Here is a 19,121-nt window from a genome sequence, read left to right on the forward strand (position 1 = left end):
CATTAACAGAGTCATTTTTCCACACACTGGATTGCATCCCAGGTGAATGTGTGGCTGCATGCGGCTGCTGGGGAAGTGATGATATGCTCATGATGGATGCTTGTGGGGTTGAGTATCAATAGGGGCAGGACACTGGAGAAGAGGGGGTTGTCGTGCTGTGGCGGTGGTCGCAGCCCTGCCTGTCAGATGGGGATACAGCGGCTGGCTGCGGGCCAAGGTCAGCTCGACAGGGCTCAGGACTCTTCACAGTCGACTGATCACACATTCATAGTGCAACAGCTCAGACAAGCTCAGGGACAAGACCGAATTCCCCTTCGTAACAGACTGAAAGATGAGGCACGCAGAATCTCTTCCAAGATCCTTGGACAGATTTAGTGAATGAAGCATAAATTGGGAAATTTGCGAATAACAGCTTTGTTTTTGTTTTTTTTAATCAATAATCACCACACTGTCTTTCAACAGTGTGGTGAAATGAAAAATAGCAATTCCTGAAAACACCTAATTTCCACAGGCAAATCTATTGAGAAAAGAATAACAGAGTTTGTTTCATGGCGCAGCTTTGTTGTTATCCCTGCTTTTCAATTTCAAGGAAAAGTAGAAAAATGACAACATGGTCCTGACAGCATATATAAACGTCTGCACATATTCAGCGCTCAAACACTCGTAAGTACATAAATTATGCTTTAACTTACACTGGTCCATTAAGATTTATGTTGCTGGGATGATTTGATGATGATTTGTATTTACACATGAAAATCTCATCCTCGACCTCTTACTTTTTCCAAGATGGCTTCAGATGAAACAATTAGGAATAAAAAAATGAGGAGGATTAAAACTTTTAATGGCATCACTTGATTCTTTTTGTAGCTCTGGTGTTCCTTGGTGATCATCGGGTTTATGTACTCCTACAGGCTTCAGTAGAATGCAAATTGACATGTTGAGTGAGTTGAGAACCTCTGCTCACGCTTTTAAGCTTGTAAAAATGTGGCCTTGGTTAAATGTACGGGTAACTCAAACATTATATCTAGTGCCTATATTATCATTGTGTTTATTCTTTATTCATTTTGAGCTATTCATAAAAAAAAGGTGGAAAAAAAACTTTACCAAAGAATCATTAAAGGCAACATATGAATGATGGTGTTCTGGGTATAAAACAATAATTATTACAGAAAAACTAATTAAATATTCCATACAAACAAATAAGGTAACATGATTATTACAGTGCACAGCTTTCATTTACAGGCAAATCTAACAAACACTAAAAGAGACATGAATCATTTAATGGGCCTCTCGTTCGTAAGTGTTATTCACGACATATTGATCGGATGTGCCCTCAAAGGAAAAGACACTACATTTAACAATGAAAACAATAAATCAGTTGCACTACAGTTGGTTTGGTTTATTTCCTGAGAAGCAAAGTAAATAAGAGCTGCACATTATCACAGATGGGGTTTGTTGTACGACTGATAAGGATGCACAACGATAGCGACACCATCCTCTTTATCAGCTGGTCCACGGTTTAGAGTCGTGTTAGGAATGTAACAGGAAATAAGTACGCACAATTTTCATGTCAGTTCAAGTTGTTGTTTCGCTTTTTGCGCAGTGAATTTGTACATGGGGGGGAAGGGGGGGGTGTAATATATTGGTATCCGGGGTTTCCCCCACAACGTTAATGTCCAGGTAAACTGCCCAATAATATTTGACAAACCACCTACTACGCTCGATTCAGCCCCCCACGGTACGTCAGCCCCTGCCGGCGTCATGCGACCAGCGGTAGTTTGGCCACTTTAAAACCTCTTTTAAAGTGACCTTTAAAGCACCTTTCTACAAAAAAGAAACCAGCAAAATAAAGCGGAAACATTTGAAATCAATACGAATTACTTTCTGTGCGAGACTATCTGTCCCTGGCACTGCTCCTCTGTGCTTTAATACTGCCACAAGTATGATGTCTTTCAGTGGGAAACGCAGGTGATGCCACGAGAAGTTGATCAAAACAAGCTGGAAAACATTGACATACCAGACATCATCAAAACTCTAATATTGTTCATCATAAAGCCTCTGCGAGCAACTACAATGAAGAGTACATTTCATTTCACACACTGAGCAGAAGCTTTTATCCACAGAAACTTACAGGTGAGGAACATTATGCACAAGATTTCTTTATCTATACAAATGAAGTACGTTTCAAAAAGCAGCGCTGGACAACACATACAAACAAAGCTTTACACACCATCGATAACTCCTTATTAACCACACACATTTTTACTAGTCATCATTTAATAGCAACAAACCTCATTGTTAATTTTCTCTGCATCCTATTCTGTCACCATTTAAGGTCTGCTGGGTTTATAAATCCGTGTGATGGGAATACTAAACCATCAAAACTGGTCGAACAGATCGTTGTACTATACTGATATTTATGAGAAATTCTACTCCTGTGTGGGATATGACATCCTATGGGCTGTGCTGTCAAATGTGTATCAGTAGAAGGTGTTTGTGCAGCTGTGTGTGAGCGTCTGCACGCAGGCCTTATGGATGTGCAAACAGCTGTCTGCTGGCTGACGCTATGCCTTCTAATGTCAGAATCACTCATTTATATGCACCTGGAGCAAAGATATCTCAAGCGTCTCTGTCTTATAATTCAAATCAAGCTGGCTATGTTACCATCGCCTGTAGATGTTCATTCGGGAAGGGCACAGAGAAATAAACAAGGTAACGCAGCCCGAGTGGCTCTGACATTTGGCTGAATTCTAATGGAAAGTGACAGGAGATTGACATTAAATGAAATTCATACAGGGCATCTAGAACAAAGAGGAAGATGTTCACACTTGCTCACAAGAAGAAGAAGTGAGACGTCCTCACTTAAAGAAGACAAAGAGACACAGTTTGAAGATGTCAGATGCATGTGTGGGTCTTATAAATCATCCTCATCATCATACAAACACATCCCTCTTGAAAATACAATGAGGACACTTTTTCTTGAGTGAATAACAACCCGTTACACATTGAGAAATAATAAATTAAACTTTATGACTACCACACATTTCTTAGTTCATGCCAACGATTCCCAGAGATTCATTCAAATTCAAAGAAATTCAAATTAAATTGTACATACAGTTGTGACAAATACATAGTACAAAGTCTGAATCACCGAACCGATTGCACAGATGAACGAGGACTGACCTTCCCTTTTACAGAGCAAAGAATTAGTTATTAGTCACTGGCTCGTCAACCAGAAACCTGTGCTCATCCTGACTTTTCGCAGCTTGAACTCCTATTCAAAGTTGTAATAATTTGTCAGTTAATCAGTAGTTGGCCAATATGCAAATAATTTGCCATTCAAACTGGTTAACCACTGCAGCAATTTTCCAAACAAGAAGCAGCGTTGGAGTTGGAGGATTTACTTGTTTTCTCTGGTTTATACAGATGTAAGTTTTGGGTCGTATAGAACAAAACAATTGAAGATGTTTGTTCTTTGTGTTGTTTGAGCCTAAAAGGGGAACGTTTTTTATTGGTTATTTGTAGACTAAACTATTATCAGTTAGAATAGAAACACAACGGCACCTTGATAAATAATGAAAATATAGACTAACACTGAAACTTTTATTTTAGTTTCATAGTAGCCATGAGATGGGATTGATTCATTGTAAGTGTGTTACAAATGAAGAAAGCATTAGAGAGCATATGTTTAGATAATTATCAAACACTGTGACACCACTTCCTCCACATCGCTTCACCATAACTAGGAAAGGGTGTAAAGTTGCTGTGTCACTGGACCTGAAAGAATATCTAATATTCAGGCCATAAAAACAGTCATGATAGCTTTTTTTTGCTTTTGGGTGAAAAAATACACATTTTGTGAATTGTGAGAAGCATCGACAAAATACCCCTCGGTTACAACAGCGTGACAAGAAGTTTAATAACATGAGACTTTGATCATCCTGGTACCCATAAACTAAGTAACACATCGAGTTTGGTCGAAGAAAAAAAAAAATTTATTTCACCAGTCAGTGGAGACCACTCGTGTCACAGAGAAATATGTCTATTATAGGTCAAAGAACAGGGCGGGCTCTGCGATAAGGTGACACAAAAACACTGTGCATTCAACACTTTGATGTAATGAGTGTTAAATGATGTGCTGTGGAGCAGAAAGGCCACTCAGAGGCATTATATTGTGGGTCATCTTACCCGGGAGGACTCATAGGAAGGACTGGACTCGCCACCTGGGGCCCAAGACGCTTGGTTGGTCCGCTCGTCCAAACCTGTCAGGAGAGGAGATGCGCAGCTCAGTCAGCAAGTCACGATTACTCGCACAGTTCAATGTACATGTTGAAGAATCCGTATCCAAACCCTCTCACACGCAAACGTTATATGCATATGTAAGCAGTTTCACTCTGCTTGTGTTTGACAGAATATCCCCTCGTTACGATCACATCACTTCAAAAGAGACACCGCATCTCTTTCAACCTGCCCCCTCTGTGCGTTTCTCCGGTACGGTACACAGCAGACGGATAATCCAACATGTATTCAAGTTCCCCTAAATGCTGTGTTGCAACGGGCAACCGAGAGGAAAAATGTCCTTTTAAGTAAATGCCAGAATAGGTTAAAGCACTCAATGATTAATGAACCGAAAATGAAGCTTTATGGTCCACGGTATGAAAAAAAAGGGGGGTGGGAAAGTGTTTCTTTACTTCCTTACAGCAAGAACGATAAGAACTGATGGGGTTTTGTTTTCCTTTTAAATGGTTGAGATAGTAATATATTACAAATGAGAGTGAAAGTAATGGAATTACACTGCTCACAGACCTAAATCCAATGGGAGAGACGGCTCAGGCAGGCGTAAGATTGGGACATTTCAAGGTTCAAATGAAACTGATCCAGTCAAACTTCAGCAAAACGTCCCCACACAGACAACATTTCGCTGCTTCGGCCACTTACATCTACTTCATGTGTTGTTTGCTTGTCCCGTTTCATATGGACATAAATTAAACATCTTTGGGTTTACGGACAGTTGGTTCGACAAAATAAGACCTCAAATCTTTTGACATTTCACCAATAAATAAAAGTAAATAAAGAATTTTTCGGAATAAAATAAACTATGAAGATTACTTGATAAAAAATAAGTTGAGGACGGTTAATTGAAGCCAGCGTATCGGCACCACATCACATAACCTTCAACTGAGTAAAAAAAACACTTCACCGTCCTGTAATCTAATCAGGATTTGTCTCCTAAACACTGTCATGTTCCTGAAAATCACATGCGTAGCCTGCATACAAATGGCCAATTGGAAGCTTGATCAAAAAGGCTCGCCAAGATTAGAATTATTTCTGATTGGTTATGTATCTGATTGACACCTTACGCCAAGTTAATACTGATCACAGATGCACTGAAGCCTCGCTGATCGCTGGCATGGTAGGGCTGGTGTTTTTTTTTTCACCCCGACTATGTTTTCTCCATCTTGAAATGAATAAAAAAAACACAACTTTCTAATATCTTTAAAAGTTACTCTTGTTAAAACAACACGCTTCCAATGTGTTTCACTTCAAATGCATCACGGTCATATTGGTTCGTACGTTCTTAAAGTATCAACAGGCGACAACTTTCTGATTATGCGTATGCCAAGCTAAACAGCTGAGAACTGAAGCAAGATTTAAAAAAAAGCAATCCCTAGATTAACTAAAAAAAAACTTGATGCTTCAAGCAGATAAACACATAAATCAATAACGCCAACTAAACTGTCAAGCTACACCATCTGGCATATGTTGAAAAACAGAATATCTGGTCTTTACAATCAAATTTATGTGATGCAGTCATTTACAAATATTTGAAACCTTGGTTTTTTCTCGCCATTTGAAACAATATCGTGTTGCAGTAATGGCAAAAGCCTCCACAACAAACCCATAGCTGCAGAGGCGGGGAAACATCAACATTCTTCAAGTTATTGATTGTCCCTGTTGTAATTTCATCTGTCTCAGTAAAAATGCATTTGTTCATTTTCAACTTCAAATAAAGGGAATCAGAAAGAAATGTGGATGCCTGTAAAACAAAAGATAAATAAATAAATAACAATATTTTGGGGGCAATAAAGCAAATTGTTCAATATTACTATGTTTCACCGAGATGCCTCCGTGCAGCAAGAATATCTTATCAAAGATTCAGAAAGTTGTTTGTTTACGTGCGTTCTTCAAAGCAGAAGTTAATTATGCCCAGCAAAAGGGGGAAAAAAAACAAGACTAAAGCAGATCAAAATGCGTTCAGTCATCTTCTGAGTCACCAACATCAAAGTGAAGCTAAGCAAACAGCCACATGTGATGTGTACATTTAACCCTCTGCAGTTAGATCCAACTCTGCGGTCACTTTTCATGCCTCATCATAGTTTATAATCCAAAGCAACGGCGTTTTTGGTGAGACAGAAAAACCATAAAGAGGCAGAATTTTATAGTTAAAAGCATGTTATATTGCTGAATGTTAGCTTATTTCTTGTTAGTATTTTTGGGGACATTTATCCTCGTCACGCCATTTTCGACCTGCTTTCTGCAAATACCTTTTTTGCTTGTGAATCTTTTTTTTTTTTACCCTTGTCCTGTCCAGCATTATGGCAGCAGAATTGTAATCTGAATACCGTTTATGCTAAACACATTTGCTATGCCAAGGGAAGCTTTTTTTTGCTTGTGAATCTAATTATATACTTAACCAGAAAGTCAGTGGCATGTCTCTAACCAGAAATCATGCTCCGCTGAGCAGAGCTCTCGATAAGTTTCATCCTGAGAAACATGATGCTTTGCTGTCTGCACACATCAGATTCATTTCCTCTTCTTCGGTGGCTTTATGGAAACACCACTTGGTTAATTTAGTCTCACTTTCATCATGGCTCTTCTTCTCACATGTTTAGCTGCGATACTCATGCAACCATGCGACAAGTTATCGTTTCATTAACAAAACTATGCAAAAAGGGCCTGAAACTTAGTAAATACTTTTATAGAAACTCAGAGGGTAAGTAGCTGATAGGTGCTGCTGATCAAATTCACTTAATCAATTGATCATCAGTTTGTTGATCTGAAGCATTCAGGTGTTAACACGGTGCCAAGGAGGAAAGACATCAGCAGTGACCTAAGAGAAGCAGTTGGTGCTGCCCATCAATCTGAGAGTCTATCATTGTTATTCAAAAGTGAAGAACATTAGATATGGATAAAGTCGCTGACCTGCCCTGAAGTGGACAATCCAGTCCCAAGTTCAGACTGTGCCACAGAAACTCTCAGAGAAACTTTTAAAAAGTCACCCAAACGTGACACCGCAGGCATAAGATCATGACAGCACAATTACAAAAAGGCTGGACTGGTGCGGCTTGTTTGGAGGGGTTGCAGGAGAAAGCCTCTTCACTCTAAAAAGAAGGTGGCAGCACGACTTAGCTATGCTGAAGCTATGCTGAAGAAACCCCAAAGATTTCTGGAACAATGTTTGGTCATAATGCACAGCAGCATGTGGCGAAAACTGAACGCAGCACATCAGCACAAACAGCTCAGACCAACTGTCAAGCACGCTGGTGGAGAGCTGATGATCTGGACACTTTGCACCCACCATCAACTCCTTCGTAAACCAAAGCATTCTAGTCAGATGTGAGGCCTTTGGTCCATCAGCTAAAGTTTGGTTGAAACTGGGTCATGCAACAACGACTCCAAAAGCACCAGAAAGTCTACAACAGACTTGCTGAAACATAAAAAAAATTAAAAATCAAAAAAAGCATGATGTTATTGAAATGACTCAGTAAAAGTCCAAACTCAGCCTGATTGCAATGCTGTGGTGGGACCTTAAGAGAACAAACAAAGGCCTCCAACCCTCAATGAACTGAAACAAAGTTGTAAAGCAGAATGGGATAAAATCCCTCCACAATAATGAACGTCACTTATTATCTCATACAGAAAACAATTACTTCAAGTCACTGCTGCTGAAGATGGTTTAACAAGTTATTGAATTATGTGTTCTTCTTAAGTTTTTCACACTATGCTGCAGCTTTTTGCTTTAGAAAAATAATGATGCGTGTCATATGTTTATAGAAGGTTGCATTTACCTAAATTTAAGACCTAATACAGACAAACACATTTTTTTTTATCATTTCCCTGAATGTAAAACCTTTTACACAAGACTATAACTGACCGAATAACTCCTGTGTCTTTTTAACCCAACTGAAGCCTTTTACACTGAATAAAATAAGCGGATTTTGCCGTCTGGTCCGGTGGTTATCATCCTGTCTGATTACCATCTCCTAAAACGGCTCAAGGGAACCTTCTTTTCTCAGTGCACACACACAAACACAGTGAGATCACTCACTAATACAAAAGGTTCAAGGACAGAAGTATAATTAATTACAAGAAGCAGTGCTGCACTACAGTTAGTAATTTCAAGCAAATGTGCTCAAAATCCTACAACAGATGTTTATTTTTTCTTTTCACACACACATAAAGTGTGTCTAACAAATGCAAGCAATAAGAGAAGCAGCCCCAAATGTGTCCAAAAGAGCACTAAACTGCAGGAAGAAAAGGTTCAATATGCTTCATCATCAATTTCAAACAAAGTCTAATCTAAAAAAAAATTTCAATTTCCTGGGAACCTGTGGTGAGAATATTGTAATGGAGGCCTGACAGAGTAAACACAGAGGTTGGCTATCATAACTGACTGCTTCTTTCTTATTGTCTCTGCTGGGCCATTCATAAGCAGCTGCACCCTCCCCAAACCCCTGATTCAGGGAACAGTCATCCAACAGCAATATTGAGGAATTTTCTGTGTAACTGAGTAAAACAAAAAGCTTCATTTAAGAGACTTTAAATATTTCTGATTGTGAAAATGCAACCAGGCTGAGGTACTGCCAAGTTTCTGCTTAATAATCTGCAGGAAAAAAAAAAACAACACCTAAATGTCAGCTTGTCAGTAACAATTTCAGCATCCGATCAATAAACTGAAACAGACCTAATGTTTTCATTTAGCATAATTGATTTTTGTGTAAAAAAAAAAAAAAACTGTCAAACTAATACAAACTAATACACTTCTGTTCTTTATTGTTGTCGACATCGCTTAATAAACACATAGCAGTCAGAATAACGACCTTACTGAATCTGTTCCAACATTGTTCCAACATTTCTGTCTTTATTTATTTGTGAACTGAATTTGAAGTTTTATCTGAAAGTCAGACGGCAAAAGAAATATATCCCAATCAAACAGGCTCTAATAAACAGAGAAAAACAGCGTGAGAAAGCAGCTGTAAAATAGTCAAAAGCCATATCATTTTTGGAGATATTCACGCCGAAAACACACGGCCGCAGTCTTAAAGACGCCAATCAGACCCACACAAAAGAAGCAACACATGAAACTGAACATTTAAACACTGTCCCTGAGGAGATAGAGGGAAGTAGAACAAAACGCAGAAACCCAACGGATGATTTAATATTCTCCCGCCGTTAAGAGACTGTTACACATCATTAAGTTAATTCAGACGCACGGCTCAGCTTCATCTACGGACAGCTGAGTTTGACTGAGAAATCCATGTAATCCAGTCCTGGGGCTGAATTCTTCCCGTCACTCAACAAAAAAAAACAAAAGGGGTGTAAAAGAAAAGCTCACGGTCTTTGTGGCATCTTAAAAAGACACAAAAAAACGTCTGTTTTTAAGGATTTTATCAGCCTTATTCTCAGCACATATAATAAGGCTTCTGTGACCCCAACAGTGATCAAATGATTCCCACATACAAAGGCACGGTCAGATTCCATCTGGATAATAAAACCAGAGGTTTTTTGGTTTTTTTTTTGCTCATTTGAACTAAATCTCTGCTGCACTGCAACAGGTTCAACAATCCCGCGAGTTACAACTAACTGTTGGATTTCACCGAGCCCGGCTTCATCACAGTCTGCCTGCAACGAGAGCCGACTGTGCCCACTTAAGACGATGCTTGTGTTTCCACCAGGCACACGTTTCAAAAGCGCCCATAAAAGGCTCTCCCCGCTCCACTGACAATACAAGCCTTGCATGTTTGTGATAGAAGCTGCATCAAACAGATGAGCCGAATGGGTAACTAGATACGGGAAACAGGACAGAAGAGCCAGTCGAATTTGAAAAGAGGAAACTGTGCGAGGAATTCGCGACCGTATGTCACAAAACTACATCAACACAGCCAAGAGGGACCGGGCCAGAAAATAAGAGCGTTTTCACCAGGGACGACGAGAAGTTCATCAGCTGCACAACAAAGCAGTAAATGGCTCCAACGATCCCTCTGAAGGGACAACACTGAACCGATAAGACACTGAATCAACTGAAGGAGTTTTTGGGAGGAGATCAAAAAACCGCTCCGCTCCCAAAACACTCCTGTAGTGGTGTGAATGAAGCTTCGTGAAGTATGAAATAAAAACCAGACGAGACATTATAGGTCTATGCCCCAGGAAATGTTAATCACAGTGTTCATTTCTCACAACAATCTGATTCATGTTCACAACATCTTCAATCGTGAATAAATCCAGAAAGCTGCCAAACTCCAAGTGACAGCACTCGCTAAGAAACAACGTAAACTATTGTGACTGTATCGGGCTTTCTAATGGGCAGTCAGGTCATACTTGGTGTTTTAAAATGGTATTTTAGTGATGACTCTTCACACACTAAATTAAGACATTAATTCCACTAGAACGTCATTGTTTTCTGAGGCTTTCTTTAGATTTCAGGCTCATCACGTCTGATCTATGAGGCAGACTGTCCGCGCTGCAATATGAAAGTAATCCCATTATCGAGTATCAAATCCAATATGAATTGCATTTCAAACCACTTCCACATGTGGTTCGCATCTGATTAAATAATTAATTGATGTGGGAAGTGGATGTGTTGCTAATCAAATGGATTTGTTTGACTGACAGTCTTGTTCTAACAGATATTTGCTGAAGCTGCCAAATATGATCACTGAAAACGATTCAAACGCTGTTTCATTACGTTTACATTTGAATTCTGTTAACAAGCATCTCACAATGAATCATTTGACCATCATGAGAACTGATCCATGCTGACTGCAGGCCAGGTTCTCTTGCTTTGTTTTAAACCCCAAACTGAACACAAAGTGCTGCTCTTTGGAGCTGTGGTCAGCAGTGAAAAACATGCAACGTTGGGGTCCAACCGACTCCACAAACCAACGAGCAGCTCGTCACACAGCTAAATAAAAATGACCCATTTCACAACAGCCATTCACAGCCCCAGTACGGGCTAAAGAGTCAATGGCCTCATCAGATTTGCATCCTCGACACAGCTGCAGGGGAGAAAGGATGAATCTCTGTTAGAGCCACTTTGGCTGTTTTTTTTCTTCCCCCAATCCATCTTTCTCTGGCACACTTTTGAAGAGTCTCGCCTGTCCCACTCTACCTCAATTATCTGGCAATGCCCGGCTGAGATGCAATAATCCAAACTCTCATTCCCTGCAATTTCCACACTTGTGTCTGCACACTCACTTGCCTTAAGTTCATGATCACTTATGTAGGTGCTTCTTCCCCCACCTTGAGGATCTGAGAGACGTGAGCTCTGACTGTAGGCTGAAGGGAGGAGGGATTTACCCAACACGCGCCTTCAGTCGAGGAATATTTCAATCGAAATGTATTCAGATTCAATCTAATTTTAGCCCCCTGAAATTGGACTCCACTCCAAGTTAAAGTGATGTAGAAATACGCTGGAGATTTCATGCGTTTTCTGTCTTTTTTGCTCCATAAACAGACAAAATACACAAATCAAAATTAAATATTTCCTTTCTGCTGGTCTGTGGTTGGTCTCATCCACAAAATGTCAAAACTAACTCAGATTTTACGAGCATCACAAACTGAAAGCCAAATACATCTTTAACGTCTGGATTTCCCTTATTATAATATGCATCCACGTCATCTGTCATGAATGCATGAAAGAATTAACATCGGACAAAATAAATGTGCCTGCATCATATGTCTTTGTAAAAACATAGACATATGATGCAGGCACATCCTAATTAAAATCAAAGTGAGGTCGTAATATAACAGTTTAATTCTTACACAAACTTTATATTTTTGGAAACTTTGCACCAGCCTGGATTTGTGCCCCGTCCCGTTCTTTTAAAGGATGAAGTTGGTCGTCAGACAACACGCAGCTCTGACAATGAGCTGTGGCTGTGACACACAGTTCTCCGGACCTCCTGACAGTCTCCACTTCTTTTCTGTTCCAAACAAAAAGCACCATGCTGACACTGGTCTATTTTGGAAGTCACAGAGTGCACGGCTTAGTCTAGAGGTGGCTGCCCACATGATGTCCCCGCGTTGCGTTATTAAATCGTCATGGAGCAGAGCAATGCCCTCTGTTTTGGGATCATACACACTCAGGATACACTGTAGTCGATTCAGACTGGCTTCGAAACATCCTGCATGTTATTCTGAAGACCAATCGACCTTCAACAAACTAATACTCAAGAGTGTTAGAGATACAGCCTGGCTTGTGAAAACTTGAATATACGGAAAGGAAGCTGTTTATCAGGTAACTCCTGCAATAAATAAATCCCATCACTGTGTTCCACAAGAAAATACGGATTAGATCTACTGGGAATTTGGAGGAAGAAGTTGGGGTTGTGTAAACAGGAGCACGGTTTAATAACAACATCTACAATGTTATTCTGTTGTCAGTCCGGGTGATTTCTGTGTTATTTAATCACGATCTCGGTGGAAACCTTCATATCTCACAGCAGTTAAACTCCAGTTTCTTTGTTATTTGTTTCACTGAAGAGCGCGCACATAAACATCCTTCCCACTTGAATGATTAGGTATCATAAAAGTCACCCTCACAGCTCCACAGTTCATGTGTGACAGCTCTGTTGTTGTTTCTTTGTCATTCCTACTCAATGTGTGTCTTTGGTTTCACAGATAACTGCCTACAACGAGGCTTTGTGGATGCACACAAGACGCGCTCTCAGACAACATAATGCTCGATTGTTGACTTTCTCTAGTGGCACATCAGACAATAGATGTGCTTCAGATTAATGTCCTGTGGCATTTATAGCCATAGGAAGCGATCCAGAAGAAGGGGATCTGCACCAAACCAACTCAGATTGAGATCATTTCAACGCTCAGATATGAAAGGCGGGAAACAAAGTGAATGGGTGTATGTGGCAGATTTTATAACAGGTGGAGCTGCTCTGATCCGTGTCAAGCTCACCGAAATGAAAGCCAGCACAGCAAATCTCACAGAGACAATGTCTCATTATTTCATTCAGCTAAACTGCAGCTCAGAGAAAAGCTCCAGCACTCATATTAGCACAGATTTTCTCCAACACACCTCACAGTAAACCCTCTCCGGTGACCGTCTCTGTCAACATTTCCCGCGCTTGACCACACCTGATCATAACAGCCAAAAACTTTATGCATTATTCATACGTCTGGCAGTAACACTAAACATGATTAACATTCCCTGCACTAACCATAATGTAATCAGATCAATAAAACATTTACACATGTCTGCGGCCTAAACTGTGCTTTGTTCAACATCTTTTACTGCAGCACTGCTCCACAATTCCAGGTGGAGAGCTCAGGTTTCAAGCACCAGATGTGAAGAGGGAGAGGAACTGCATCCAGGACTGTAAACTAAGACGCGTTTCCCTCCATTCATAAATAAGCCCAGAAACCATTCAAAACAAAGGTAGAAGACAGCAGACAAGAGGCAGAGACATCAGAAGGTTTGCAGAAGTAGGTTTGAGGGATTAAGTCCTACCTGATGCACTGAATTGACTGCTTCCAAGTGTAGTAGGCCTGTTTTTCCCTCCGCCGACAGGTGGAGAGAACATCTGAAGAGGAAAATATGGACATATAACTGCAAGTAAAGCAAAGACTCCCGCTGTGTAAAAGCAACCGTTCAGCTAATCCGCTGCAGTGACTCTGACTGTGATTTTAATAAATAAATAAATAAATCAGACAGACAGCCTGTGGTTTATGACATATTCATGTGATGGCAATCATGAATTATTATTAATTGTTTCGCTTCACCTGTATAAAAACTGTTGGGTGAACCTAGCAAATAATGTATTTTCACCAGCATTCCCACCTGCCACTGACCATAGAAGTTTAAAAGCTAGAATAGGCTACCAATCACATTATCTTGTTTCTTTCCCTTCTTCAGGTATAATTTAAAGGCACCTTTTGGAGGAATTAGCACCACCAGCAGTTAGCCTAATCGGGAGATGCTTTAAACATTGGGCTGACGGTGTAAGGATGACAATCTGCTAATATTATATATCTGCAAAGCCAAACACCACAAAACTAGCCTATTATGGGAACATTTCAACTTTGGGGTCACATGAATAAGAAAAGCTCAATCATTCGGAGGCGGTGAGAGCAAAAAGGTGGTCAAACGCACAAATACCACTAAAAAGAGAATACAACATCTACAACATTGTTGTAGAGTTTTGGAAAGACGAGAAACACTTCAAACATCAACTAAGTCTTCATTCGTTTGTGTCTATGTTCCAACCCACAAAATGAGTGTTTAAGTGCAAGTTTATGTGCATTATCAAACATTATTTTAAGCTGAAAGCGGTATAAAATGAACAGAGCAAGACATTTATAGCATTAATGACACTACATTTAACTGTCTTCTACAATGTCGTGATGTAGTCTGTTTGGTCCTCACATCTCTGAGCTCTGACGAGTGAAATGCACCAACAGGTAAGACTGAAAAACGGTTAATCCTACCGCACTAAAATCCAGCAGGTCACTTAATTCCTTGTCTGTTCCGAGCGCGGAAATCCGCTGCTGAGGATTCATCCTTGCGATCTAGAAACCTGGAGAAAGCACAGTCCATCAGGTCACACATTAACAGCGGGGACCGGTGCCACAGGAAATTACTGCCACGGGAGGCATTTGTTCTGGATGCACAATAAAAAACCCACACTGTGAAGTAAAGTTGGCTCTGGTTTCACACCGCAACGACACACTGACTGCGAGCTGATGATCACAACGGATCAAATGGCGATGGATAGTTTTGTTCGCACAGCTTCGGTTGTCTTTCTCTTCCAAGGGCTGATAAGGAGAGATGATTGCGCTCTGAATGGATGTCTGAGCGTGCTCAAGCCCGGACCTGCAGCATCGCGTTAGTGCAGTAACAATGTTACTCTCTACTAACACCGCGTGTCACTGGGTAGACATCTGCGTGGGTCGCTGGTTAGGCTGTCACTGTCGGTGTTAATGCCAGTGATGTATGAAGCCCACTTCCCAAGCATGTCGGTGGTGCGCTGGTGTCTGAGGCACCTAACGTTACTTAGCTAGCCGGCTAACGCTAGCTGCAGTTACTCGCTCATATGGGTTGAGAACAGCTAGCGAGCTGCGGGCAGCGGCAGCGGGTTGAGTCTTTGTGGGCAGTAGTGAGAGGAGGACACTGCCTTCCCAGTGACTGAAACGGAGATTACAAACAAGCTCAAGACAGGCAACGCGGACAAACAAGTAGTGCAAGTGACAATCTCAGTCTCCAGCTCCAGAAAACAAAACGCAATGATGGTCTCTCTCAACTCCCAACTTCTTCCACGGGTCCGACAGCTTCTGGCAAACTCCCACCCATATCTTACCTGTTTTCCGATTAAAATCCCGACTAGGGTGATCTGGTGGAGAGTCGCTGCCAGACAAAACGCCACCAAATAGCTAAATGTGAAGTTAAACAGCAATACGAGGGATAAAATCCTCTATATATATCAGTTACGAGTTTCCCTTAGGCAGACATTTTTGCTTTGCAAAAGCCTCAGCACCACGATGACAGTGGTTAATGTATCCCTCCGCCGAGCACGGCGAGGTGATGGTCCCACTCAGCGGGAGATGCTGCGGGAGTCAGCACGCGCTGTCCTGAGTCACAGTGATGCGCGACAGGTTTATCACTGCTTTATCTATCGCAAGCCAACCCCGCGCTCCGTGGATTTTAATGCACTGCAGCATAGCAGACATCTTAATGTTAAAATCTTGTAATTAAAAAGTAAAATACTTATTTTCCAGTTATAACTTGGTTACATTTTTAAAACCACCGCCATAACCATTCTCACAACGCTGCCATTTATTCATGTTGTTAGTATAAGTTTAAAAGATATCATTAGCAATACTCAAGCGCCAACCAGGCGAACTGTTGCAGGCTCCCACCAAATGCTGCATGTTTGGTCATGTGGTGAAATGTAAGATGCAAGAGGATCTCTGAATATCACAGACTGTCTCATATTGTAAGGATCAACATCTAGTTTTGACGCAGGCGTTAATTATGGCATCCAAATCATGCATATCCCCGTAGTAAACAGCCGATTCCTTGAGTGGCAGCACAGCACCACCTATAATTACCTTCCAAGAATTACAAACACTGAAATAAGTTTGCTCTACTATTAAAAAAAATCGTTTTCTTTGTAGTTTCTTTGTTTTTGACTGTTGGGTGGTTGTATTTTCGCCTTGTTTGACTGGTTTGCAGCGCCGAATGTCTGAAATGCAGTTTAAAAAATTGCTTTCATTGTCCAAATGTGGCCCTTTGGTCAGCAGCCAGCAGCATTTGTGTCAATGCTTCCGAAGTATTGATAGAAAAGGAAGTTCGTTTTTCTTATTTCGAAAGTCGTTTCATGCACAGTTTTCGTTTTAGCTACTTGCTCTTGAAGAAAAATCGGGAGTTTGAATGATATCGCAAGTGATGTTTTGATTTCTGTTGTTCGCGTTTATCAATCGACATTGTTGGGATGTTACACTTTTATTCTAAAAAGTTCAAACCGGAAGTGTGATATCAGCCGGCGGAAATAAGGCGGGCATTTAAAAACAAGCTATTTACTTACCTTCTATCTTTGTGTTGAAATGATGAAATAAAGATGCATTAGCGAATGGCCAAACATCAAGTGAAAACAGCACAACACACTGATGTTAGTCAGATATCAGCTCCAGCGGCAAAACAGAGGAAGGTCTGAGAAAAAGGAATAATGTCACAGTCTGAACCAGATTTCTTTTCCTTTTCCATTGTTTTAAAAGGTGGAGAGAATTAAATGAGCAGAATCTGTACCTATATATTGAATTAGTAAGTGTTCGGTGAGTTACATTAGACCTAATTTCTTACAGCTCTGTTGCACTCTTAAGTATCTATTATGATAAAATGCTGATCAAATAATAATTACTAACGCATACATCGGATCAGTATCAAACTGAATTGCAATTATTATTGAATACATTTGCTCACTAGACTGTAAATAAAGATCTAAACATTCACTTTAAAGCTGGAATTGCTCAGAAATGTCAAAGATGGCACCTTAGTTCGTCTGCAGCCGAGTTCAGGGTCAATTCCACGGTTTTAATTGTTAGCTTTGATAGCGGTGCTTTACTGTGTTGAATTGTGGCGATGCCACGGGCAGACAAAAGCAACCTTTCACACGTAGAATTACGAAAATAGACAAACACCGAAACGCAGCGTCTTTTGTTAGATGCTTTTGCGAGGCTATTCAGGAGTGCATTTGTCACTACATTGGGACTACTTTTTCTTCCGCGCTGAGGTAAAGTTAGGTTGATCGTCAAGGCTGTGTTATTAATGAAGACATCGATTTCTAGGTCTGTTACACATTTTACTTTCAGCAAGTGCTGTTTTTTCCCATCCTTTTCCGTTTATGCACGTTTCAGCTCAAGTATTAAAGGAATGGTACTTGGGGTTTACCTCTGATTATTGCTTACCCGTTCATTGACAAATGATCAGCGCAAGATAAATGTATATTTAATTCAAAGATGTGAAGTTAAGGTTGCAATGTGTAACAAAATCAAACATATATGAGTGAAATTGACAATAGTAGCACAAACTATTTCCGTTTGTAAATTTCTGCTTTTCTGAATGGATTTTTATGCTTTTAAAAACCTTAGAATAAACCATTTATATCTATTTGTGCAGCAGGTCCTTCGACATGGGAGAAAGGACATATTTGCACTGCCATTTTGAGCCTTTTAAGAGTGCTATAAGTGGGTGGTGAGGAAGAAAACGCAGAGGAATCAGTGGTTGTGAATGCCAGTTTGCAAGAAGGATAGATGAAGGCTGACAGCAAGAAAAAACACTGGTGTAGATGGAAATTTGCTAATTAAAAACAAAGCTCTTTCAAAGTTTCTTGCTTTTTTTTATCTCGGCAGATCATTTAGTCTACTGAAACAGATGCAGTCTTCTGTTACATACTGGGCAGACATCTTTTTAGATGGTTGCTATCTACAAATCGACCGCTATATTTCAGTAATTGTTCCATACTTACATTAAGGGTTGAGTCCTCATGCACATACTGCAGAAATGTTGGGTCTAAAAGTTAACCCAGCTGGAACACAGTTCACTCAAGACAACCCCAGTGATCAACAAAACACTCAGTGCACAAGATTGCATTTTTACTTGCAAGGGGAGCCGGACGGAGTGACAGAACTTACTTCTTCATCCGTGCTCAAAACGACTCCATCCGACTTTCCCGTGTAGTTCTTTTTATTACACAGCTTAGTTACACTCAGCATACGTAAAACAATCTTGTGAGCAAGATGCAACAAATTTTTCACTGGGACATCTAGTTCCTCACGTGTTGAGTGGTTGCACATTTTCCTACATGGGAAGACCAGAGCACCCTGTTTCTCACAGTTCCCTTTAATTACTTTGTATCACACTAAGCAGAGTTCACACACTACATGTCTGTCTTTAAAATGTTGTTTACTAAATACATTTTCTCAACAAGGGCTGCACGGTGGTGTGGTGGTTAGCACCATCACCTCACAGCAAGAAGGTTCCAGGTTCAACTCCCAGCTGGGGCCTTTCTGTGTGGAGTTTGCATGTTCTCCCCATGTATGTGTGGGTTCTCTCTGGGTACTCTGGCTTCCTCCCACTGTTCAAAAACATGCATGTTAAGTTAATTGGTGTCTCTAAAATTGTCCTTAGGAGTGAGTGTGAGCATGTATGGTTGTTTGTCTCGTGTGGCCCTGTGATGGCGTGGCTGCCTGTCCAGGGTGTACCCTGCCTCTTACCCGTTGACCGCTGGGATAGGCTCCAGCCCCCCCACGACCTGATCGACAGATTCAGCGGTATAGAAAATGGAAGGATGGATTTTTCCAACAAGCACCCACCTCCAAAATGATATCTC

General features: G+C 40.6%; 1 protein-coding gene across 6 annotated transcripts in view; it reads right to left on the minus strand.

Moving 5' to 3' along the window:
- tcf12 (transcription factor 12) overlaps positions 1-15,747 on the minus strand; it is a 75,548-nt gene extending 59,801 nt beyond the window's left edge. For 4 of the 6 annotated variants that reach the window (XM_075461300.1, XM_075461283.1, XM_075461274.1 and 1 more), the window contains exons 1-4: positions 15,591-15,747; positions 14,722-14,810; positions 13,745-13,817; positions 4,189-4,262 (exon numbers count right to left, since the gene is read on the minus strand). In XM_075461300.1, coding sequence (XP_075317415.1) covers positions 4,189-4,262; positions 13,745-13,817; positions 14,722-14,793 — 219 coding nt within the window. In that variant the 5' untranslated portion in view covers positions 14,794-14,810; positions 15,591-15,747. Of the gene's footprint in view, positions 1-4,188; positions 4,263-13,744; positions 13,818-14,721; positions 14,811-14,918; positions 15,547-15,590 lie in introns of those variants that run through there. The other 2 variants (XM_075461265.1, XM_075461292.1) reach the window with 2 other exon arrangements.
- Between the last annotated feature and the right edge of the window lie 3,374 nt (positions 15,748-19,121).

The sequence above is a fragment of the Odontesthes bonariensis genome, chromosome 1 (assembly GCF_027942865.1).
Source record: "Odontesthes bonariensis isolate fOdoBon6 chromosome 1, fOdoBon6.hap1, whole genome shotgun sequence".
Classification (NCBI taxonomy): domain Eukaryota; kingdom Metazoa; phylum Chordata; class Actinopteri; order Atheriniformes; family Atherinopsidae; genus Odontesthes; species Odontesthes bonariensis.